General features: G+C 38.2%; 1 protein-coding gene across 1 annotated transcript in view; it reads right to left on the bottom strand.

Moving 5' to 3' along the window:
* Nucleotides 1–26,238, bottom strand: part of CHD9 (chromodomain helicase DNA binding protein 9) — a 99,699-nt gene that overhangs the window by 35,708 nt on the left and 37,753 nt on the right. The window contains 8 exon segments of the mRNA XM_055818474.1: nucleotides 1,446–1,583; nucleotides 2,940–3,026; nucleotides 3,582–3,699; nucleotides 5,135–5,190; nucleotides 5,280–5,348; nucleotides 6,672–6,818; nucleotides 10,327–10,438; nucleotides 20,355–20,692. Of these exon segments, the coding sequence (XP_055674449.1) occupies nucleotides 1,446–1,583; nucleotides 2,940–3,026; nucleotides 3,582–3,699; nucleotides 5,135–5,190; nucleotides 5,280–5,348; nucleotides 6,672–6,818; nucleotides 10,327–10,438; nucleotides 20,355–20,692 (1,065 nt within the window).

The raw sequence follows: 26,238 nt of genomic DNA, 5'->3' as shown, positions 1-26,238 counted from the left end.
CAAACCAACCAAACAACACGCACACCACCCCACCACCCCCCACTTGCCAAGCCTGGAGACTAAACAGGCTAGACACGAGCTTAACAGGCAGCTTAACAGAGAAATCATGAAGTTTTTGGCTGATACTAGATAGGATTCCAGCAGAAAACATCTCTTATGGTTAGCTTTTGCATCCCAATGTGGACAAACTCGCACATTGAAGTATTTTTAGTAAGAGCTTTTCTGGTCAGCTATACATAGCGTCCCGTCCCCCCTCTGCATTTCTCAGTATTTATAAAAGCCTGCATTCACTCTAGACTCACATGGCCTTATCTGGTAACTCTGAATTTTAGATTTGAATTATACATCTCTGCATTGCCAACATCAGCATCACCTGACACCAGGTCCTTCAGCAGCAGCAGTAGCTGTCCCTCCCCAGCAGCTGTGGCTTCCCCCCCCTCACCCAAAGCAACCATCTGTCCACTCCCCCACACCAGGAGCAGCCATGCTCCCGCTCGCACGGCTGCAGTCAGCAAATACTTTCTTGCAGTTGCTGAAGCTTGGAACAAAAAATACTTGCTGCTGATGCTAAGATGACTGTCAGTTGTACAGCTGCACTTTAATCATCTTCTTCCTCTCAAAGCCAAACACGGTAACAGAGAGGTATAAAAGCCCTTTTTCCCACATGCCAAAATAGCAGGATTTTAAATAAATACTAGAGAAATGATCTTCATATCATATGAAGGTGTTAATTGTGACTACTGCCGTGATCTGTAGATGGAAAACCCATTAAAATAAAAACCAAAGCTTACAAATTAAAACAGTTATGTAAAATAAGTAAGTTAGAAGAAGTGTTGTATTATACCACACAGGACACATGTCTTACTCTGACAATGACATTTAGGACTTTAAAATAGAACTAATTTTTTTTTCTCCTGCTCTGCGAGACAGAAGATTGATAATTTAAAGAGAAAACGCATTTCCTTATTACACGTGTTTTTCTTCCTTTCAGTTAGCCCTTTATGACAAGAAGAAAAATAAAAGCAGGAAGTAATTATGGAATCCGTTTGACAGATCTCATTTGCCAATTTCCTTCAGTGCTGAAGTACAAGACCTAACTCTGTTCTCTGTAAAAGGATGTTTATACTTTATTCTGTTTTCTCCTCGCCTTAATGGTGTTTAGATTCTGCGATAGCTAGTTTCAGTGCGTTGCTCATCTTTCCGTTAGAAACTCAGAAAGTTAAAGCACTTCATATTTTTCTTAAGTATAAATTATTTCTTTTAAAGTAACAAATTAGATGAGAGTATTTATCTATGCCTACCTGAAAAAACATTATTCCTAGATAACAAGGCACACAGATCCTTTACAGTGAATGCCAATGAGCCTTATGTTTAACACAAGTTTAAAGTTGGGAAAATCAAATCCAATTTGCCAAGACAGACAAGTAAATTAGGTATAATTTTACCAATCTCCTTGAGTCAGGCCTGGAAGCTTGCAATTGTTCAAATTCTTCTATTTTTGCTTGATCTACATCTTCTTTCAGCTCCCACGTACTGTCTTCATATGGCAACGAACACCACTTTACTAAATAGTAAATAACAGGCTGCAGAAGAAAATTCTGAATGTTATCAGCTTTTAATTTAGTGTACAGACTGCTAATATGCCTTACTATTTGAGCAGCTAGCTCACATGAGAACTGGAAACAAAAGCACATTTCTCCTATCTTTTAAAACGTTTGGTGCAGATTCTTGCTGTCTACCTAACTTATCCTTGGCTTCTCATACTCTGCCATTTGTGGTAGGCCCCTGGAGTACTTTTTAATCCCACTTGCCCACAAGTACATCTTAGTTTTAGGAAAAATAAATTGCTACATTTGTGATGTTTGCGGAAACAGGGCGGGGAGGGTGGAAGTAACTGCAGCGGTTAACTACAGAGGTGCTACCCAGAACATTTGCTCCACTCTCCAAATCAGGTTACCTGACTCTACAACCAAGACCCTGAGAGAGTTCCTCAACAGGTCTGCTAGGCAACCTATAGAAAAATTTAGGAAAAGTCTCAAAAGATGGAACCAACGCAGATTACTGTAGAATCAGTAAATAAATATTTACAAACCAAATAAAATGTCATCTTTCAAAAAGCTGGGGGCAAACCTTATGACATCACCACACTTCTTCTAAAGGCGTTATGACAAATCTGCTGCATACAATGAAAAGTAATTTTAACCCTCAACCCTGCTTTAGGAAGATTAAAGCAGAATTCACTGGGTAAGTCTGCTCATTTTGTTATCTAGAAAAACAGAGTAAATATCATAGCTATTCCAACAGCCTTAATCAACTACTTTGTCAGCTCTCTGCCTGCTTCAGACTCTTTTTTGCATATTGGCAATTTATTTGCTTTTCTGATTTTTTTTTTTAAATTTATTTATTATTATTTTTATTTTCTAATGTCATGGGTTTGTTCTATAATAGCATTCCAGAAGAGGTACTTCAAGTTAAAAAAAAGTTTCGATAAATACAGAGGAAAAGGTCCACTTGTGGCTGTCAAAACACCTCTCAATCACTGGTTGCCTAAAGCCTAGGGACAGAGTTAGAGAGGAAGAGGCAGTCACCACTGCCCTGCCTTCAGCTGTGACCCCTTCTCACTGTCAGAGGTAAGGACAGTAGATGCAATCAGTCTCTTGTTGGAACTCACAAGGCAATTATCAGACCTCATATTTATGGTTAGTAACTACCTAAGCTTTCTCTATGATGACCTATTAATACTCATAATATAAGCCACTGAACTCTGATTTCTATTTCAAAATAGATGTCTAGCATAGGAAATAAGATCGTCATGTCCCATAAAAAAATGTTGCTGAAGCTTAAAATCATTAAGGCAGTACTCTGAAATCTGCTAAAATGATGATTACCAAACAGTGCTTGGAGATGTATCTTCTTGATTTGCTTTAAGATTTATTTACCTCACCAGTGTCCTTATCTTCACAAAGAGATACTTCTAATACCCGATCTACTTCAACATAGTCAGGATTAAAAGGTTCTTCTTCCATCTGCAATGCAAGATTAATAAAGTCAGTAAAGAGGCAAAAAAATGCTGGTATATGCTGACACTTGGTGTCATCGTAAACAAAATTAATTTGGCAGCTGGAAACTACTGAGGCTTTTGCACACATCTTAAAATCCCTCAACCCCCACAGCCTTTTTTAAAAAATTATTTATTTGGGGTTTTTTTTGGCAACAGGCACCAAAGAGGGATCTGACATGAGAATAGAAAATGCAGTCATTTAGGGATGAATTGCTGTTTTGGGAAAGCCATATAGTAGTGAAACTAGTGATACTAACATCATCTTTCCCTCCTTACCCCTTTGAAGTAGTTACCCAAACAATCCCAATTTTAAACCGTGCAGGTCAGGTTAGTTCAGCTACTCCAGAAGACTCGCTCTTAAAATTACATTAAACAACCAATCCCCTGCCATAATCAACCCCTCAACCCCCGACAGCTCATTCTTACTTCTCAACATTCAGTTGTTCTATTTAAAAGCAAACTATTAATCACAACTTTACAAGGAAAATAAAGCTTATTTAATTGTGTATCTCATACTCACATCTGCAAAAAAGTGAGCTCTTTGTGCTTGCCTTAGTTTGAATCGTTTTATTTTCTGCTGGATTCTTTTATCCTTTAAAAGCTGTTGTTCTGTGGCCCACTCACAGTGGAGGTAAGAGCTAAATTTACAAAGATTAACATTAACGTGCTAGTGAAAGCAAAAGCTTACTATTTTTAATATACAGTTAATCCAGTATATTTTATAAACCAGAATTTCACTCAAAAAGAACATTTTATCATTTAAGACAGAATTCACTATAAAGATCAAAGATTTATTCCTCCAAAAAATCGTCTCACAGCATCTAGTTAAGGCAGAATTTTTTGGCTAGGACCTCTATGGATTCACTGATTTCCTTTATGTGTCCTAACGAGAGAAACAAGTGTATTTAAAGTAAGCTTAAATAAATGAAGTTTTAATCAAGTTTAAAATCTGACACCTCTATCAGAAAATACCCAGAGATATGAAGTACCGAATATACACCGGAGCTAACTTTTTCATGTACTTCAGGTGAACATTTCTTGACAAGTACTGCTGAACTATACAGCTGAGCCCATTAAAAGATCAGTGAGGAGCGTCAGAGCCCATGGCAAAAAGGAACATGCCATCAGACTGGACTGGGAGAGAACACAGCAAGTCAAAGGAAGGAGGAAGCATGAGCACCGGTACCTACACCACCTGACTGCACCCCACGTGAGCCTTTCTGAAGTTAGACTGGTTTGACAGAAGTACATATTTCTTCCTCACACTCCCTTTTTAATATGTTTTCATCACTCTTTATGCTTTCTAAAGATATGGTAGAAAAAAAGAGCAGCTGCTGCTGGGTATTACTCATTCTCGGATGAAAAGACAGACTTTACCCTTTCAGAAAACAAGGGCTAAATGGTCTCCAGAAACATGTGAACCCAGAGTCTCAAAAAAACCCAACCCAAACCACCACATTTATTAGCAAGAATCTAATGAAATTACTCACATATGTAAAATTAGAAATGTACTGGCACTTTCAACATCAAGAAGCAGGTAGTGACAGAAAAATAGGTATGACATTTTAAATAGGAAAATACGGAAAAAGCTCTTCTTCGTTCTTTATTTCCTGCTTCAGATGTAAAAATAATTTCCATTGCTAAAAGTTTTGTTCTTTTTAAAATGGTACAGCTGACTCCTACATCAAGCTCTCCTCAATGTATGATCCTGTAAATCTAATTTAGGTTCACAAAATAGCTCTGATCTAAATTCATGAAATTATAACTAGCCTCAGACATGTAGCCGCTGCTGAATTTAATAAAATATATCTTCTCTAAAAATTCTGTTCTTTTGGCAATAACAGCTGTCAGTTTATTGGCCAGTGCTGGTTTCACAATACTGATAATTTTAAAGTTACTACTAACAACATAATGTAGATTCTTAGCAATTTTAAGATTAAATCTGTAAAGAAAAATTTCAAAAAGATGACAAAATCTGATTATAAGTCACCTTCAAACAATATCAAACTTTAGCACGTGCTTATGGTACTTATCATTTCAGTCAACACCTCCAATGAAACTTTTAATACTTACTAGTTCTTATATTTCACAAAGAACTCTTCTGTTTCTACTGTCATCCCAGCAGATATCTAGGAAAGGAAATTCACAGGAAACATCAAATAATAAATACAAATCCCTTTTTTCAAATAAGCAACTTCAATTCATGACAATCACTTACTTCTTTCTTTATTACCCTGGAGGATAAGATCTTGTCTACAATTGCTGCATCTTCTTCACTTGGATTTTCCTATAAATGCAGGAAAAGACTTCAGTCACACTAAATTCCCTCTCTTCAAAGTTATCAGGCTTAAAACGAGATGTCCTGGTTAACCCCAGCTTGGGTTAAACCACACAGAAGAAAACAGTATCATTATAAATTGTAGTAAATACCCTCTCTCCAAACTCATCAGGCTTAAAACCTTCAAACACCAGCAGCTGGTTAAAAGATCAACAATAAAGGCAAATTTGACCTCTACCAGCAGCACTCTTTTTTTAACAGTCTGGGAGTAAAATTTAAAATGCAGGTCTATATTCAGAGCGAAATACATGCAAAAGTACAGCAAGTCTGGCACTTCCAAAGAGCATCAGATGCAATGCTCACCTGCAAAACACACTTACAGAGCAATGGTGACTCTGATGCCTGCCAGACACAGACTCCCTGTGAATGCCCCGCTGAGTTGATGCACTACAGTGAACATACCCAGAATCTCGTTATACAGATAGGGAGAAATAAGAACTTTGGCAGATTGGTTAAAACAAACAAACAAACCCCAAAACCAAAACAAAGCAAAACCAACATATGTAGAACTCAATTCAACAGATTTACTCTGAACACAGCTAACAAACGTGCTGTGGAGTCAGGTAGACAAGGTCATGCTCGGGTATTCCAGCAGGGCTTAGGTGTGACACTGATAGGGGATTACTTGGCTCCACCGAGAGCGAAGCTGTGGTTCCAGAGATCAAGAGTCCATGTTTAAAAGGTTGCTTGCAATAAAAAAAATCACCTTTTCCCTCTTGTCTTGATTTGTTCCCAATCACACTATCTTTCTCCTTCCAACTTTGTCACCCTTCAAACTTCTCACGAACACTTTTTTTCCTGTTTCTTTCCTGCCACTTCGTTTACCTAGAATGGCTCAACAGCAAGTTTGAGTACCAGAGCTGGCACAAGTTAAATAGTGAAGTGCAAACCTGAAGGGGGGTAAAAAGGAATGAGTATCCTTTTTAAAAATCTCAGTAAGCAGAGACCCCCATAGGGTCATTTAATGTTATACTTCTGAAAGTCATCTTTTTATCAGCATACAGGTTTTCCATATGCCTACAGAGCGTAGCGCATTATTTGAGACATACCTAGCCTTAGCCTCATCCTTCAGCTAATGACTGTTTATAACAGAAAAGAAAACACAGTAGTAAGCAATTTCTTCCAGTTTTCAAGATCTTAGCAAGGTGTCACATTAAATGAACCGTGGCTTAGTAATAACAATGTATTCCTTCCAAATTAGGAGCTTTATTCACTGAACTCCATGAGAGAAATGAAAAGGTCCCACTACAGACCAAGCCAGTTTTCACTTACCACAAATAACTGTAAAGGCTGTTCAGCAGGTAAAGGGGCAGAATTCTTTTTGATTTTCACAGACACTTTAGCTTCTTCTTCCGACTGTTTTCCTTCTCCTTCTTCAGCATATTTTTTCCTTTTAACTTGACGATTTGATCTTCTCTTCTGCATGCAGGCGAATAAAACCAGAAGCGTCACCAAAAATTTCCTCTAACATGAACTGCAAGTGCTGGGAAACTATAAGCAACACTTACATGTAAAACCGAAGGCCAACGTTTGATAGAAAAGCATGTGAATCACAAAGGGACAGAAGTAGCCACATACTATTCTAGATAAATTAATTTCTTTTTTTCTGTTTCATATAAACATTTGCTACTTTTATTTTTAGAGTTTGAAAGCAAGCCTAGAACAATATTTTCAGGGTATAGAAGCAAAGCGGGCATATAACAGATCTCCCATAAGCATCAGTATTTCAACAGCAGTTCCATAATGCAATGTAACAGCAGTGTGTTACCATTCTATTAAAGATATAAAATATGCTGAAGCGTCTCTACTGTGCAACAGTCCTATAAATAAAAAAAATTATGAAGATTTTCATTAGATCCCATTGGTCAGATTGGTGATGAAGCCTGATTTGATGGCTAATAAAGCCTGTTGCTTTGTTAATGTATTTGTTTTCTCCTCCACCTTAATCAAGCTTGTTTAACAGCAGCGTTTGGCTTACTTTGTGGTTTCTCTCTCCCATCTTCCACTCCTGTTTCTGCAAGAATCTGAGGATAACAAGTTCCAGTTGCAGAAATAATGTTCAGTCTAAGAAAGTAATTCCTTCTCACTCACTGTTTAAGTTTCAAATACTTGGATTATTAAGATATTGCATATCCTTTCCACCCCTCAGTACCATTATACAGGACACTGCGTATTTAACCATAAGGTTAATTTGTAAATCCATTAGACAGATAATGACAGAAGAATCAAACTATTCAGCCAATATTTGAAAGCACTGCAATCTGCTTTAGAGAACAAAGATAAAATCACCTAAGTAAAATAGTCTCTATAAAATAAATTAATTATATTGAACAACACAGCAAGACGTATTTTTGTTTAGGAAAAGCCACTTAATACACTTACTGTGGTGCAATACACCACAGTAATGAGTTGGGAGAAGAAGAAGAAGAAGTTGTGAACAGAACAAACCCCAAAATCCTGCGGTCATTATATCTGCTCCGCTGAAACCAGTAAGTAACAGTAAGATTGCAGCACAGGAACTTTCTTCCTGACTGTTAATTTCAGCACTTGGTCTGGCTGGTATCTGGTAAAAGACCTAGCTATGCTATAAGTATTTTAGTTAAGTATAGTAGAAACATTTTAAGTTTTTTAGTAAGGTAGAGTAGAAATACCACATACAGAGTAAAAAACAAAGAATAGGCATCACCATTCATCTGGAGAAGCTACATATATGAAACTACTCAAATGGATTTCCACAGTAACGTAGCCAGATTAGGTATTCTTCAGTAAAAAGTTGACTGTATGCAGGGTGGGGTGTTAGCATAAAAAGAAACTTCAGATTTAAACAGGCACATTAATGTGACATAGAATGTCACATTATAGTCAAGTCAACAGTTTGCTGACAAGGGGTAGATTTTATGTATTTATTTTTAAAGTGTCAGCTAATAGGAGCAATGCAAAATGATGTATGAATTCGGAAAAGAAGGATTAAGAACCACGCTAAAGTTTTACTCATTAAGCATTGGTTGGATTTTTCAAAACCTAACGAGGCATTAATTGGCATTTTCAATCCTTCTCAGTGTGTCTTTTCTTAAAATACGAAGTGATGAACAAGACATCAACAGACACGTTCTCCGACATATAAATACATAACCCGAGTCGTCTGAAAAAAACCCAAAACCAACAAACTTCCCCTGAGCCTAGAAGAATGGTCATAAACAAATGCTCTAAGGCACAGAAGAAAGTAGCACCACACATTTTTCCTAGAAATAAATCAACGTATTTAAGGAAGACACTTACTGTGAAACTAAGCATACAAAATGAATTAGGGAACGAAAAAGACCTAAAATTGCCCTCCGGAGCTTAGAAATAGACACCTATTTGCAGTACGAAAAGAACATCATTAAAATGTTCAAAAACTAAAGAGAGAATGAACTCATGAATAATACAACTTTTGTCTTTCCTGTTACGCTTCTCCCAAACTCCTCTTAAAGTAGACAGGGCAGTGCTGTGTCACGCTGCTGAAAGTTTTTCTAACCCGTGCCACCCCTTACTATCTCTGCTCTCTGTTCCCTTCACACCGGGATCATGCATTTTATGATACTCCCTGTTCTCCTCACACTAGAACTGAAGACGACCCTCGTCATGCTAAAAATCAAATATCAAAAAACCCAAAGACAATGAGAAAAAACAAAATACCTTTAAGTCTTTTGAACTATAGCTGTTGGCCTACAAATCTATACCTATCTGATTACTGAACACTATTGATAAGTTACAGTACTTCAGAACCAGCAAAACTGCCATCACCTCCTTCAGCGTACTAAACGGACATTCTATACCAAGACAAATTCCCTGGGAAATAAATAATTTCACATTCCTTTCCAGGTAACCTTCATCTAAGACAAACTATCATTTAAGTTAATAAAAAGTCATTCTGAAAAATTGCTTCTGATCTTCCCCCCCCTCCCAGCATTATCACCAGTGAAATACTAAAGGTCAACTCAGTATCTCGTAACTGTTTTCTGACATTGTCATCAAATAAGGCAATTCATTTTTACTCAACACCACCTTATTTCAAATATTGATTCCATCTCTGTGGATGACACCGCCACAGGATAAAAACCTGTGCACTTCCAGCGTATAACCTTACTTTTAATGGAGTTTGCCCTAAAGTAAAGTTGTAATTCTGCTCCTAAGATACACATAAACAGGATATTATCTCTTATGAACAGTTCATACTTCTTTGCGGATAAGTTTTGTAAACAATTAGCTATGCTACTATTATACCAGGGCAATTATGAAAAAACTGCAGAAAGAGTTACAAGTGAGATACTCCTCGAGGGAATGATTCTACCACTTCATCTCTTGATCTGGCACTTCCTTCAGAAGTATTCCACACGCAACTAGAGCCTATCAGCATATTGATCATCGCTGCCTTCAAATCCAAGATTACACGAAACCAATTCTTTCAGTTTCTACAGAAGCAGAACCCAGAAAAAACAGGAAAGCTTGAAACAAGCCTTTTAAATGTTCTCAAAGAGCCAGTTTCACTGCTAAGTGCCCATACCATTAGGCAATCTTTGCATTTTCCTCGTAAAGTCAGCCCAAGTAAGGATCAGGTCTAACTCAAGGTCAGCTCAATAGATAAGCACCTGCAGTCTCAAATCTATGGAACTCTGCACTGAAATGGAACAGGTACCAGTGGGGCGTTGACGTCCCTTTACAGAAAGGGGACTCAACCTGTAGGATTTTCTGATTTTCAACTGGGAAAAGCTGCTGATAATGTACGATAATGAAAATGATAATACCTATGAGAGACAGACAGCAGCGAGAGAATAACTGTCACAGCGTCACAAGGAGTGTAACTACTTGGAGAGATGGGAAAAAAAGAGACCTGTAGAAGTAACAACACGTACAAATTTAAAAGGGAAAAATTCTGACTACTTACCTGTGAGTCTTCATCTTTCAATGGCCGCTGTGTAGTCTGCTTAGCATCAGACAATTCATCTGAAGATTCATTTTTTCTTTTCTGCTTCTTACCCAGTGTGATGATTAGCTTTCTGTTAGGGAAAAAACCCAACATCAAAGTAAATGCCGTATACTAGTCTACTTAATTTCAAGATTAAAAGTAATGCTGCATCGATTAGCAACTCCCATGTTTTTCTTAATACAAAACTCAGGAAGCACCGCTGACTGAAGAAGGAAAAATGTACCTCCGAACAAAAAGGTACAACTGTACAGTAGACAGTATTTTCTACTACCGCTACTGAGTTTCTCTACAGTGAAGCAGTTACCTTACTATTGCAAACTCCTCTGCATCATACGTATTTTAAATCTATACATGACTAAGACAGATGCAAAATCCAATATTTAACCGACAACGGTAAACTATACAAAATTAGCATAAATACCATGTGCAGATGATGACAGTAAGTGATTTATCATAAAACCCCCACTATTATGAAATGTATCTTCTCTTATTTTTACATAAAAAAGTTAGCTATAGACAATGATCCAAAATCATTCAAAGCTGTCTGACATGCAAAATGTTTATGTTTAAATAAATCATTCAGTGGTAAAAATGCATGAATCCTTTTTGCCTCTAAAAGAAAGAAGTAAAGAAGCAGCTGTATTCAAACTCCAGTAGTTTTATCTGTAAGAAATCCTAGAACATCTCAGAATATGTTAAGAACCAATATTATCTTGGATAAATTCATTAAATTCTAATGAAAAAGCACCAATTATTTCATTGTTCAGATTTAAAGGTCACGCTGTAAATCACAGTATCAAATCATTTGACTTGTTTTTAACTAAAGGGTGTCAAAATATTTATTTTTTCCTATTTGAAATGTGCCAAATACTCCTCTTTAAATATGTTTTCAGCGGCATCATTGCAGAATGATGACAAACTATCCAGTAAAATCCACAGATAAAGAGCTGTCCTAAAATATATATTTTGTATAGTATCAATCATCAAAACTGTGTAACAGAAAATAAGGTAACTGTTCCAGCATACAAGCCTCTTCTGCTATTTTACAGAACCCAAGACTTCACACAGAGAATAAAACTTATTTTACATCCAATACATTGGCCACCTGAAAAACTGCTGATGAGAAGGTAGTGGTTGTAACACTTGTATCTCATTTGCTTGTCTTTGCAAGTGTCCCAAGTGAGAGAACTGTCACATACGTACCAGGTCCAAAGTAACAGACCGCACAGGAAATGAAAATCTTAAGAATTACCAAAACACTATGGATAGTTTAAGCAACATGGCTTACAAAGTATCACAGGCATATTTTAAGAAGCAATGAACTTTTTCATTGGTTTTTAGTATGTAATCACTAGGCACCTTCAGTGGAAAGGTAAAAAAAAAAAAAAACAAACCCAAAAAACAACCCACCAAAGAAACCAAAGAAAACATTTTCCACTGCTGTATTTTTCTAGTATGAACTGAATGACACTGACGAATGCATGTTGAAATTAAGCTGCAGTAAGCATAATCACAGATCTGCTTGTTCACAGAGCTGCTGACTGAGAAGAAAAGACTGGTCCTCAAGTCACTGCTTTTCATTAGGTGTTCTCAGCTTAATTATTACTTAGAAAACATGTTTATAATTGCAGAAAATAATTTCAACATGGAACACACTGGCTTTCCTACTGTCTTCAAGAGTAGTATGGGAGCTTTTTGCTCCTCACTTTTCAACCTCTGATTTGGATTCTTTTTTCCTTCTTTAAGACTGTTGGATGCTAGGGTATTTGTCCAAGATAACTCTTCCTGGTGATGGACTTGGATAAAGCACTTTTCCCATTTTCATCTCACTTTGTTTCATAGAAATTAAGTGTTACATTAGCACTTGTCAGCTAATATGTCAAATTAGCTAATATATTCCAAAGTGATGCAGACAAGGCGCACTGTGATTGAACTTCTGAGCTTGTTAAATGGAACTGTAGATATAAAATTTAACATGGATTTAAAGGGAAAGCCAATAAAACTTTTGAGCGAGAATACCTTCGAAGACCAGCAAATTTGTGAAACAGCAGCTATCCCACAAAGATCCTGGTTTGCATCTTTTGAGTTTGGGGAAAATATTAAGAAGTATCATGTATGTTTTCCCTGCTCTAAAATTCTTCCCATTGCATCCACTTCTGGCCTTTGCTAAAGAGAGGATACTAGCCTAGATGAAACTCTGGTCTCAACTGGGTATGTGCTCTTCTAAACTTTATCCATATGTTATTAAGTGCAACAAGCTGTGCTGATCTCTACCCATCCCTTGCTGATCTTTTAATTGAAATAACTGGACATAGAGTATATTCAATCCAGTGAACTCACATACCATAATGTGTAAATAATTATTTTTTGACCACTAAGATTCCAAGTCTTCTCTGATATGGAGCAAAAGCATTAAAGGCCTGATGAATGTATGGTATGTAGAGATGATAGTGAATGTGATACACATATTGATTTTTAAATGAACAACAAGACTACTAACAACAAAGAAAAAAGGATAACTACACGTTCTTTCATTAAATAAGTGTTGAGATACAAGTCAAGCTGGAACAGGTCTCTGGAGGACATCTGGTCCCTACTCAAAGCCAACTTCAGAGTTCTTTTATGTTGCTCAGTCCAATCCAGTTCTTATTTCCAAGGCTGACACCTCCCTCGGAAACCCATTCCAAATTTTGATCCTCTTTGTGTAAAATGGCAGAATAAAATGTTTCACATAAATGCATGTTGCTATATTAAGCATTTATATCCATGCAACCACAGTTCAGCCTCATTTCATGCACTACTGCCTAATATTTTAGACTCGAGTTCCTTTTGGATTCAAAAAGCCCATGGCCACGACTATTTTACTATGAGTTGTAGTGGCATCCATCAAATAACAGAGGATTTTAAGGACATTCTGGTATAGAATATAGGTTTATTTATGATTAGACTGCTCTCTAGTTACACCTTCCCCTGCACATGTTTTCCTCTTCTCCTCTGTAGTTGTAGTCCCTCCCTCGTGTTTAACTCCTGCTCTGCCCCTGCAGTCTTACACATAATGTTCGACTTCTCTGTCAGCTTTTGTGTCTTATCTTCATCTTGTGTTGCCTACTCCCTGTACTTCTCTTCACAAGCATCCTCCTGAATATTTTTTTTTTTAACATCTTCTCTACATGTTGCAGATCAGAATGTTTCCTCCTTTATACAGATACGGTGCCAATGTGAGGAATAAATGCACAGTTTCGCTTCTTTCTGATCCAGTGCCCAGAATCACAATGCTCCTTGCTATCAAAGTTTCTGAACGACAGTATGGTGCTAAAGTCATGCGTTTTTATTAGTAAAAATGCAATCTGCTCATATTTTGGCCCAAAACCTCTAAAAAATCTGCTATGTGAAAACAATGATTTTCAGAAGCTTGTAAACTGGATCAGTTCTGTGAAAATTTTTCATTGAGAGCACAAGTTCTCTTGCCAGTTTATAAATTTCTGCATGAAAGCACGAAGATCCTTGGCTAAAATCCCTTTTCCACCCCGAAACAAACTGTTCTGAACAGAAACTATCTATTCTGTTTCTATGAAAAGGAAACGGCACACTGCAGACACAGAATAAATAGTATCACTAGACTCCATTCCAATTTCACCTTCTCTTGCCTTTTCAAATTTAAAATGCATCTTATTACATAACATCTAGAAATACTTTAATGATTAGACAGCATAAGATTCCTTATATATGTATTTCCTCCTAGAAGGAGAAACTAAAGATCTTGAGAAGCTTATACCAATGGAAAAAATTTAAAAGAAGCTGTCTTATGAGCCATTATTACTTCTGACCCTTAGCATAAGGCTCTTAACGTGGTTTAGATCCATAAAACTGCAAGACATTAAGTATCAGCAAGACCACCAGGAACCACTACTTGAGAAGCATTGCAACTTTTTCTTATAAATTAAGAACCACTAAGAATCTGCTCCCTTCCCACCCTTCCATTTGATAGCAGAGAATGTGATGGAAGAATTGTCAGTACTTTGAAGAGCTTTTAAATTCCAAAGAACGGTTTTCAAAACCTTCCAAATAGTAAACATGGGGAAGTATTAGAAAGTAAAGAAAACCAGCAAATATTTATTAGGCTTGTAAAGAAATAGTAAGTATTGTTGGCCTTCAATGCATGCCTTTAATAAATCATTTCACTTCAATTTTCCCAAAGCAGAGAAACACCAAATAACTAATTATTAGCGTCCAAAGCCCTCTCCTGAATATTTGAATTTGCAGTCAAAGCACTGTGTTATATTACTAGCAACGGTCATCAACAGCATTTGTACACTTTTAGCACTAAAAACTTAGCTAAGTCTTATCTATTCGCAAAATACAAAGCCAATTATTTTCTTGACAACACAGCGTATCCTCTTGGAATGAGAGTTAAACTAGTGATATAAAAACTGTTGCTCTTATTCTTTCAGCATATATTTAATACATAATACTAACACACTAAAATTAGCCACTATCTCCTCCAGTTATAGTTCAAATTAATAACTTTTGGATTGTGCACAGATTTTTAAAACACTCCTAGAGTCTTACTGGAACCAACAGCCATGAAGCTCAGACAACACTGGAATACGGATGTAAGAGAACAAACAAGCGTTTACTTATTTACTTGATAAGGCCACGCTATTTTGCATTCATATATTTTGCAGTAGAAACTTAAAAGACTCTGTAACTCAGACCCAACTTATGCATTAAAACTAGAACCTGGGAGCAGAGAGACCTTCACCAAGGAGTCACAGCTCAGTGCATGCAAAGATATCCCAGAAGGATGATCAAATTTGTAGTCTGTGTGCATTTTCTGATCATGACAGAAGTTTAAGATCTAACAGAACAAAAAGACTCAGTGAGCATCTCCTCCCTTTGTGCACAGGCCTATTAGCCCACATTTGCTTGACTTACATGAAACAAAAGACAACGCACAATGTCTGCCTTTAGGTAATTCACTTCTGAGTTCTGGCATTTAAATTTAAATGATAGAGGACCAGCATAACAGGTGAATCACTGGCTTTCCACACAGGTCCCCCCACCATGTCTCCTGCTGCTGAGTTCACAAAGGTTTCAAACCATCTTAACACCACCATATCAACAAACGATTCCATCAGGATTTTCTGTCAGGGTCTTAGGTCCTAAAAATGCTCTGTCTTGTAAACAATACATGCCATGAGAGACCTGCTTCAAGGCAACAAGGACATTTACTGATCTGAGTAGTGATTAAGATCACACAGGACTTGCTGCATTCATTACTGCCTAAAGTAAGGGTTAATTAAAAAAAAAATTAAAATAATCTACCATTGGTCTTCTAGCACATGAAATAATACAGCTATTTCTGATAACCAGAAACGGTTCTGAACTTAAGGACTACCACCCTGAATCAAACATCTGTAAAAAATTCTTAGGATTGGGGGATTTATTTATTTAAACTATGCAGTAATAAAAAAAAAAAAAATCCTATCCTAAATGCAGTCTACTGATACTGTCCTTTACATCACCAATGCAGAACTGCTGCTTTTCATCAGGGCCATGATATTTAATTTTATGTTTGAGTAGGTGGGAATACATTGAGAGCTATAAAACCTAAATGCCAATCTACTTTTTTGAACAACAGAATGTTCACAAACTCATAATTCTTCTATCCTTCATATGAAGTGTTAAGAAGTAGATTTTTTTCGTTTAAATATGCATGACCTTACATGGAAGAAACAGAATTATAACCAGTTAGAAAAAGCTTATAAATGGAAACAAATGCTATGCAAAAATATTAAGGGCTTAAATGATTCCTAAACATCAATGCACATAGCCAGGCTATGAAAAGTGGTTCTGCAGTTCTCAGAAATACTGTCAAGTAAGTTACCTTTGAAGATTTAACTTGATCAGTATATCAACACATAAAGCAAACTGGTTACTTAATTTGGTAACAGTAAATATATTATACATGCATTCTTCTAATAATTTGTCATATGTTTACAATGTTCTTGGTAATAACAGAATTCAGTCGTTTACCTTCACCAATGCTTACAGCACAGAAACTTTACTAATTACTGAATCCAGTTCTAAACCATCTGACTGAAACTAACAAGCATTATTTCTTTAACTTCAAGAGGTCAGAGGATTAAAAAGCTTAATGCCCACCTTTAGAAAGGAACTACAGCCTGCCTAAAAAGAAACTGCTAGTAATTTATAACTAGCAATGGTAAACTGTAAAGAATCATGCTGTAATTTTTTTCAGTACACTTACATCTCAATAGAATCACTAAGGAAAATGTAAACACTTAACATGAAGCCGCCGAACACGTACCAATTATGTTTAATAAAAAAAAAGCCAGGGGATGATGACACACACACACGACACTGACGGATGACAGGATGGGATGACTTAAAAAAAAATCATCCTGTCGCCTGTATCCCCTAAATTCAGAAACAGCAGTGAAAACTCATCTTGATCCTAGATGAGGCCTACTCAATTTCAGTGAAAACTGCATTACTTTTAAAAGCACACTTTTTTCTTTTTTTTTTTTTTTTTTTTTTTTCTTTTCCTACTGCCGGCTACAAGGTAATTTTACTTATCAAGGTCTGTTCAGCAACTACTGTTAAAGCTAGAGATCAAGGATGTAGAACCTATCATTTTCACAGACTGACAACTGTGTAACTCTGCAAATTCTCCTCAAAAGCAATGCAGGAGGTGCTACACAGGACATGCTACAGAGACAGGACCCTTCTAAGATCCCAGTGAGGTCTGCAATCACCAAGAGCTTGCTGAGTGCTGGATTAGAGAAGGTATAATTGTGCCCATATTGGATAGGCTATGTTTGATGCTAGCAGTGATGTCAAAGATCAGATCAAAGCCAGTCTCCAAACACTTCCCAAAACTAAAAAAAAAATAATAAAAAAATAAATGCATTTCTCAGCAGTTCCTGCTCTTTCATCTCTATACTAGCCTACAATCAAACAGGAATCACCTGAAACATGCTTCTGCCCAGATCTTCCCAAACACATGTAACTCCGCACCACCTCCCGCACCAGCATGGCTCTCAGAATCCACACTGAATCGGGACAGCTAACCATTACTGCAAGTTAAAGGTGTCTGCTATGGAGAACACTGAAAAGATACTCATCTGGGATGGACATATCACAGCGAAACGGAAAGACAAAGGCTTGTTCTTTTTTTATTACAGATCTTTATTGGCTGTAAGGTTTTACTCATGATGTTACTGCTTGTAGAAGAATTACAGTTGAGAACAGTTTATAACTGTTGGAAATTGTTTATTTATCTTTTTTTACTGTCTTGCGAGTTTCTTTTTGTGCTTAAATGCAAACAATATCATAAATACAACCTGACTATTTTTTTAGTTGTTCTCTTTATTCAGTAAAGAAGAAAAAAAAAAAGTAATTTTTTATTCCAATTTTGAACCAATCTCAAAAATCCTTAATTCCAGAGAAAACAAGAAATTTTCATAGAATTGATATCCTCCCCTTCCCCTTGCCCAATACAACACTTGGGTTCTAAAGGTATTATTTTATCATGGCAACATTTTCTTCCAAGATTTAGCCCGGGTTTGTTTCAAGGCAGAGAAAACCAATGTAGCAACCCACACATTTAAAATCCCAATCCTATTCTGACATAATAATTTCCAGGATGTGCTTAGACTCGTTAAGAAGTATTTTCTTAAGCATGTAAGATAGGAAGAAATCTTTAGAAGCATTGTTGAACCTTCTAAGACCCTTACTATTTACTGGATTTAATTTTGTTCTTCTCTAAATAAAACAAATGTTATTAATTACACATTTTTTTTAACCAGTTGTGAAATGACAAGCATAGCCACTCCATAGTAAATGCTCTTATATAAGATCAATAGATACATCTGCATAGAGAAGAGTCTGGTAAGATTACCCTTTAAAAAAAAATAATCAAGGCCTTCCTGCAATTACGGCTCTTCAAAACCACTGTAGCAGATGCTGTTGCTAAACAGTTCATATTTTATGTATTTATATAAATAACAAAAAACAGTGATAACCCAACATAACAACAGACAAAGCTGTCTGGATGCCTCAAAGCATTTGATTTACTGCTGCCCACCAAAATACGCAGAAATTCTAAAACATCTGTAGCATGTGGCTCTAGAAGACTCTCTTCACTGCCCTTTTCACTGCCCTTTAATAGGATGACTGCTAAAATCTTTAGAGACATGTCCCACGTAGCTAAAGCAACACTGGGCAGCATGATAAACAGAACGCTGACTAGAGCATTAGTTGATTAAACTGGTAAATAATGGGGAGGCAAATCTGCACAGCTCAATGCAAAATTATGAAACGTTGACCATGCATAATTATATGGGAATCACTCTACCAGCTTCACTGTGCTTTGGTTCAAGCACAAATACCACGATTAAAAAACACAGTTCGAGAAACATCTCTTTCTCAGCTGGCACCGTCTCATGAAATCTTGAAAACTGATCCTAACTGATGTGCACAGCTAAGTGTTTCATGAACACAGAAAACTGAACGCAGAAATATAAATTGACGGTAACAGTTTATTTCACTTTTCTGATTAAAACCAGTAAATGCATTGTGGGAACTATGTAGTTAAGCATAAGGACGATACTTTGGCAAGTTTTGTTAATTATCCAAAAGAATGAATAAAAAGGACACTAAAGGCAATTCACATAAAGCTTCAGGAAACCAACACAAGCTAAACAAGAGTGTGTAAGCTTTCCGATTAGACAGACCCACCAAATGTCTGTTACAGAACAGAAGTAAATTCAGAAACACAAAAGTGAAATCAGCTTTGGAAATACACATCCAAAATCCCAATTGAAACACGACGGAGGAAAAAAAGGAAGCACTATACAGTGTGCTAAGCAGTGCTGTAAGCAGCACTCAATGCTAGCCCACAACCAGGAGGGAAAAAAATTAAAACCATGAAAGTTCACGTCAAGAATGAAGTTGAGTTTAAAGCAGTAACCTTTACACTACAGCATAACTTCTCCAGGAAGTTGTTTACTTTGAACATATAAGAAAAACACTGATCTTGAGGAGGGAAAAAAAAAAAAAAAAAAAAAGAAGAAGAAAAAGCAGAGAAACGGGCTGATTAAAAGAACATTCATTTCTGCTCTGTATACATTAGGATATACATATGTATATGAGACATTTAAATTTGGAGAGATATGCCAGTTAATATTTCCGTTACCGCAAAAAGAGCATGTTCATAAAAAATAAAAATCAGACTGTAGCGAAGATTTCCATTCCAAGTTCTGACTGACATACTTAACATCATCAATTACACACTTTCCTTTAAAGGTATACAGGAGAACTGGGTTAGCTCTTGAGCCAGAAGTTGGGCCACCTACTGAATCCCTTGGAGCAAGCACCTTAAACCAAGGTATCCACCCAGCTTGACCCAACTGAGTCTGCAAAATTTTTAAGAGGACAGATTAAAATGATATGACTGAAGATTACCAAGTGCTTACAACGCAAATTTCCCAATATGCACTTCACTCTTGATACATCCGGTATCTGTAAGAATACTCACTTGCTAACAAGTTCATTAAGCTTCCAGTTCCTCCCTGTGCAGTTTATCATGCACACTGTATTAATGCCAAAACTGATAAAAGACAGCATTTATAGTATCAGATAAACTTAATTTGGAGTCGGAACCGATTACAACACTAGATGAAAGATACTGTGGCCTTGTCTCTGCCTCAAAGCAAGTACAGAATATTTCAGATTATGAGTTTAAAATAATTCCTTTCAAAAGGACAGTCCTACAATCATTTTATCCAAACAGAAAACAGGGCATTCTTGTTCCTGAATGAGAGAGTCCACACATGGACTTAATCAAGAAGATTTTTGTGTAGGCAGGCAGCAGAGAGCATTTTATTATCAGTAAGCAGTTTTCACTTTAATCAAGGATTTAGAGTTCAAAGAGAAGTAAGAAAACACTTCATTCTACTTACCCAATTTTTGTTTTCTCTTTAATTTTGGATGAGGAACCAGTTTTCGGCTTTTTGCTCTCTTTGTCCTTTGGTTTGGATTTAACTTTTCTACCCTTCTTCTCCTCTTTTCCTTCAGCTGAAACACTGGGGAAGTTTTCAGGACTCATTACCCGTGGAATGTTTCTCTCTCCTCTCTCTTTTGCTTTTGCAATCGCTTCGGATATTATGCGATTTGCCTTCTCTTGTTTACTTTCTGAGTCTGCTTTTTTCTTCTGCTTCTTTTCAGACATTGCCCTCACCTGGGTATTCTGCAACTTAGTACATGATCCTGAACCATCAGTCTTCTTGGAAGAAGGAGGCTGTAGCGGAAGACAAAAAGTAAATAAAATCACCTTATTTTAAGAATGTAAGCACTTCTTGAAAGAAAAAGTGCAAATATTTTTCATGTGGGTATGCATTTCTAAAAAAATTAAAGCGGCAGGGACTCACGCAGACGCAAAAAAGAAGGAATTCTGTTTATACCACAGAATGGCGTGGGTTTCAGAATAACTGCATCAATTCTGGGTTTTGAATAACCAATCCACGTACTGGAAAAAAAAAAATCTGCAAAAAATATCTAAAAATTCTCTCAGCGTTCCTTCCACCTCTGCAGTTAAGAGAAACCAATGCTTAACCTTTCCGGCATTCCCATACGTTCGGCACAGTCTCCAACATCTCCCATACATGTCCTTCTCTTAAAAGGCGAAAAAGCAAAGAACTCCCGAAGGTAACGGCATCAGTGTTTGACCTTTGTAAGATACCGGGACCACAGTTACCTTAGAGCAGAGGAAGGATCTGCCAGACTAACTCAGTGCTACACTGAACAGATGCTCGAACAAAATCGAGATAAAAAACCAAAAAAACAGAACCCCAAAAAAACAACAAACAAACCATAAAACCAAAAGGAAAATCACGCAGCTGTACATTCATAAAAAGATCAGAAAGAGGTGTTTCTTTTATTTAGAGCAGTAAGGTCAGTGTCTTACAAAACGTGACTCGCTTTTATTGGGAGGTTTTTAATCACTGTTTCGTCGAGGCGGAGAGTTGTTTACACTAGGAAGGCAATACCCAGATTATCTGCCTCTCCTTCCAGCAGGCTAGGAGACATGTTTTTGCTTCCCTCCCCTCCCCCCTTCCCCTCCGAGGAATGGCAAGAATTTCCTATTCAAACAGACAAAAAGCCCAGCAGATAACAGTTACGTTACGTTCTCACCCGTAAATGCGCCTCTGCCTACAGCACGAAGAAAAGCCACCGGGAATTTCCACACACATTTTCTGGCCAAAGCCCGGGCACTTCCCCGGGCACCTTTTCTCTACGCGCCTCACCGGGGGCTGCCGCGCGGCGGGCGGGACCGCTCGCTGAAATGCCACCTGAAGGCCTGCAGGCTCCAGCGAGTCACCCGGCCCCGGGAACACGGCAACGAGCTCAAGATGGCGATGCAGCACGGCTCCCGCCGCAGCAGCCAGTAATAAGGAAGGTTATTCAATCCCATTAGCCTTTTAGCCCAAAGAACCCCTCCTCCTCCCACTCATTCAGGCTTTCACTTACCCTTCCTCTTGGCCTCTTCACTGAAGACATTTCTGGCGTCAGACAAAGGCTTGCCCTCTGCTTTTTCAGCACCCCAGGCAGTGCTCAAGAGAAAAGCATTGAAAGAAGATTGCTAAATGGCCTATTTAGGGAGCCGCAGCCGAGGTACGCGCAAGCCTCCACAAACACGCGTTGCGATTTACCAACATCGCCCTGCCCGGGCGCGCCGAGCCGCCGATCCCGCCGCCCGCCCGGGCCCGGCCCGCCCGCCTCCCCGCCACGGCGGGGCTCACCGGGGCTGGCAGGGCGCGGACCGCCAGATTCCGACAAAGCACCCGAAGAAACGAATGCACAAAGCATCAAAATGCATCGGCGTGAATATTAGAGATGTCGTTAAAAATACCGACTCCTTCTGCGGAAGTAGGCCAGCAGATGGTGCTACCCGTTATTATTCCATTAGACTCTGCAGTTTAACCCCCGACGGGCTGCTCTTCCCTACATGTGGCCCGGGCATTAACCCTTGCTGCCCCGCTCCCGCGGCCCAGGCTGGCTGGCAGGGGGAGCCGTGGGAACGGGGGGCTTTGTGCCCTGCATTCACCCCGACTGTGCACCCCCACTTCTCGCAACGGGCGGGGGAGGCCCTGCCTGAGCCCTGAGTCTGCACCCTCAAACATACCTGCCTCCCCAACATACCTTTTTTTTATTTTTTTTTTTTTTTTTTAACACTGACTTCATTACTATAAGCTAACCGCGAAGGTGTATATATATATATATGTATATATATGTATATATATTCCATATTCTCCCCCAGCAAAGGGGAGCGCCCCCCGGTGTGACCCCTCTGCCCCGCGCAGGGCTCCTTGCCATCGGTGCCTCCTCACCGACAGCCACCGGCTGCACAGCAAACTGCGCTCCGAGGTCGGCTTAAAGTGCTGTGTTAAAATATCAGACAAGTTTTTAAATATGGGTTGTCAACAGCTCAAATAAAACCAAAAAAGAAGGCATGATCGGTCTTTTTGACGGGTTATTGAAATAAAGCCAAGGTGCTTTTGACAGCGTAGCTCTGTCCTAGCAATACCTTTTATTCTCAGAAGCCCGCTACAAGAGAATAAAGATCAGAATTTTATGTGTTTTGCTTCATATATATTTATACATTTATTCTGTGATCTATATGTGTTTTTCCATAGAAAATTTACAATGTTGCAAAGACTCTGAGATTGTTGATTAGGCCTTACACTTCATCAGAATTTCACTTCTGTTTAATTAAAAATGTACCCATTGAAAACACTATTGGTACTAATAGGTGACATAGATTCCTTTCTTAACAATACTGCTTAAATTCAAAGATATTTCCACAAATATTTGGCTTAATTACAGGGACAATTATTAAGTTTTAATTTTACTTTTGAGAACTCTAGCCAAGATGCTTCTCCATTATAGTTACAGTAGCTATAACAAATTGCAGTGGTTTATCTTTAGGGTTATTTTTTCATAACTCAGTAAAAATGCTAAATAATGTACCATTTTGCATTTTGCGATCAGCCAAACAAAACCAATATTCCTAATGTACTCTTGGTCTAATTTCAGCTCTAAGCCAAATGCTACTAAAGCCAGTACGGTTAGAGGATTTTTAAAAGAAATTGGTATGTCCTTCCACATTCCTGGACCAGAAACGAACAAAAATTGCCTAATAATTAAGTGGGCGATATAGAAATGGTGGCTTTTTCTTAATTCTTTTGTAATAATCTTCCTACATATTTTATTCCTTTAAAGCAAAGTTTCTTAGGCTACTTCTCCTCAGAGCTCAAAGCTGCTTCCCAAGTTACTCCTCAACAACTTCTACTACTTCCTTACTGTAGAATTGTGAGTATGCTGGGCTACTCTATGTTTTAATTCGTCAGGCTGACCCTCTGCTTCTTGCTCTATACTACTGCTTCTGTTTATGTCTCCTGCACTGCACAAACAGTAAGCTATTTGTTTAAAAAAACCCCACAAACAAGATTTTTTTTTGATTGTGCTATGACATTTTTAACCATGTGGAAATCACATTCATATGAAGACGCAGGAAGGCACCAGCCAGCCATTCTAAGCTAAATAAAGCTGCCACGAAACCTTCATCAAGGAAGCCACTGTTGTCACAAAAATCAAAACTGGAAATTAACACTAGCGTTTTGAGATTAGACTAACCAGAAATATGCTTGCACGACAGAGGACGATATCCAAGTGTCTGCAGCAACCAAAGCAACAAATATCCTCTAATTCAGCAGAGGTCTTTTATTCTGATGATCATTTCATGCTTCCAAAAAAATGTGTGGCTATAAAATAATTAAGCAGTTATAAACCATCATGCACACTGAAAGCAATTTCAAAAGCTACGTAGCATCTACGACAAAAAGGACAAAGCCTTTTGCCATGCCAAAAATACCCCTCCCCCTTACTGAGAGGGGATGCAGATCAAGCATCCTAAAGGAGACCATATCCTTTCGCCAACCGCTTACAAAGCCATTCCATCTATCAGCATTAAGAAATAAATTCTTAACTGACCAACATACAGGAGGAGGTGGAAAGGAAAACCCTGAGGCAGCCACATATTTAAAAACTAAAGATCTTATTTGGAAAAATAGCTTTTTATTTTTCATGGTTGCAAAGACAATGAACCAAATATAAATGAACATAAGCCAATGCAATGTTGTCTTGAGTCTGCACGCAGAGGTATCTGCTGCTGCTAATAGCTTTGCCAAGCAGCAGCCGAGTGCGATGAACAAGCCTTCCGTCAGTTCGCCACTGCTCCCCGCAATCCTGTGGGCAGCAGGGAAACTGGCAGGAATCACATCAAATCCATGCTACTGCTGCCGCCTGCAAAAGCCATTAGCAGCAGCAGGTACAGGCCGCACCGCTGTCCACACGGAAGCGCTAGCCCTAAAAAATACTGAGGGTGGAACAGATAAGACAACAGCTGTAGACCTCCCCACATATGCCCTTATTCACAGCAGCCAGGGGAGCATCTTCTCAGCAGCCTTCAAAAGAATTTGACATGCTGTCTTGCAGCAGTAGAAGGAACACCACACGCCTGAATGGTATCTTAATTAAACTGACGTAAAAACAATCCAGTTACCAGACAATATTGAGAGGCAGAATCATGACAGCAGTCTTCCCAACAGCTAGCAGTACTCTGCTGAGCTGGCTTTTCATAGAAAGGCATTTCTTCAACATTTTGTTGTGGTTTGCATAGGACTTGCATTCGAAGGCCTCTACTGGCGTAACAGTATTTCTCACAGCAAGGACACAAAACTGTCCTCAATGCTTGCAGACACTGGGGTTTTTCCCCCCTCAAAGGCCTAAACCCATTTTAATTTGCTCCACAATAACCAATAGTTTCTTCACATCCTCTGCATATCACTACAAAGGAAGCCCCAGCAAGGTGGCAAGTTTAACATAGAGAAAGCTTCTACCTCCCAGAAAACCCTCCCAAATCCTGCCTTACCAGTTCCATAAGGAAAACACTGCTTCACTGTAAGAACACCTTTCTTGCAGTAAGTATGGCCATTCACGATAGACAAATATTACTTCCAATTCTGCCTGTGCGCAGAATCTTTAAGACTAAGTATCTCTCCTGAGTTGCATCCATTCTCTATATGCTCCAAGGACTGGTAATGTCCTTCCCTGCAATTTTCGTTGAGTCACACTGTCATGATTTACTTAGACAAAACACACTTTTAAAATTATTTTCACCCAACTACTCACCCAACCCAAACAGCATCTACCACTAAGTAGTAAATTATGACCCTGACTAGTCTAAAACAATAGAAAGCTAAGGTTTACATTTGCAATGACTTGAATGATTCTTTTATTTTGTACTAGTACACACCTGCAAGAAGATGCACATATAAAGTACCATATGCCTCAAGAGCGTAACAATTTCTTGCTATTCCACCAAGCCCTTAGGAAAATCAAGATGACCTTGGCATCAACCACACTGAAAGCAGCTAAAATTAGCCACCTGGAAACCTGATCTTCAGGCATGACCACATCATCTTTGTCCGTGTTTATTACTACACAAGGAATCCTTTTGTGCGTGTCAAGTCACCAAAACAGCATCAGTATCACAACTCTAACAACAAATAAATGAATCGTGTAACTAACAATAATCAATAGCTGGGGGGGGGGGGGGGGGGGCTGTGTATGGGGGGGGGGGTGTGCGTCCAAATTAGCGTCTCATTTTTTCTCATTACAATCACATCAAAATTTGAAAACTGCTGTTACTTTTCAGCTGCTACAGTGAAAAATTTCGAAGGAATATCCATCCATCATTTGAATTATAAATTGTATTTAGGAATG

Source organism: Falco peregrinus, chromosome 14 (assembly GCF_023634155.1).
Source record: "Falco peregrinus isolate bFalPer1 chromosome 14, bFalPer1.pri, whole genome shotgun sequence".
Classification (NCBI taxonomy): domain Eukaryota; kingdom Metazoa; phylum Chordata; class Aves; order Falconiformes; family Falconidae; genus Falco; species Falco peregrinus.
This window is presented reverse-complemented; position numbering and strand designations above follow the sequence as displayed.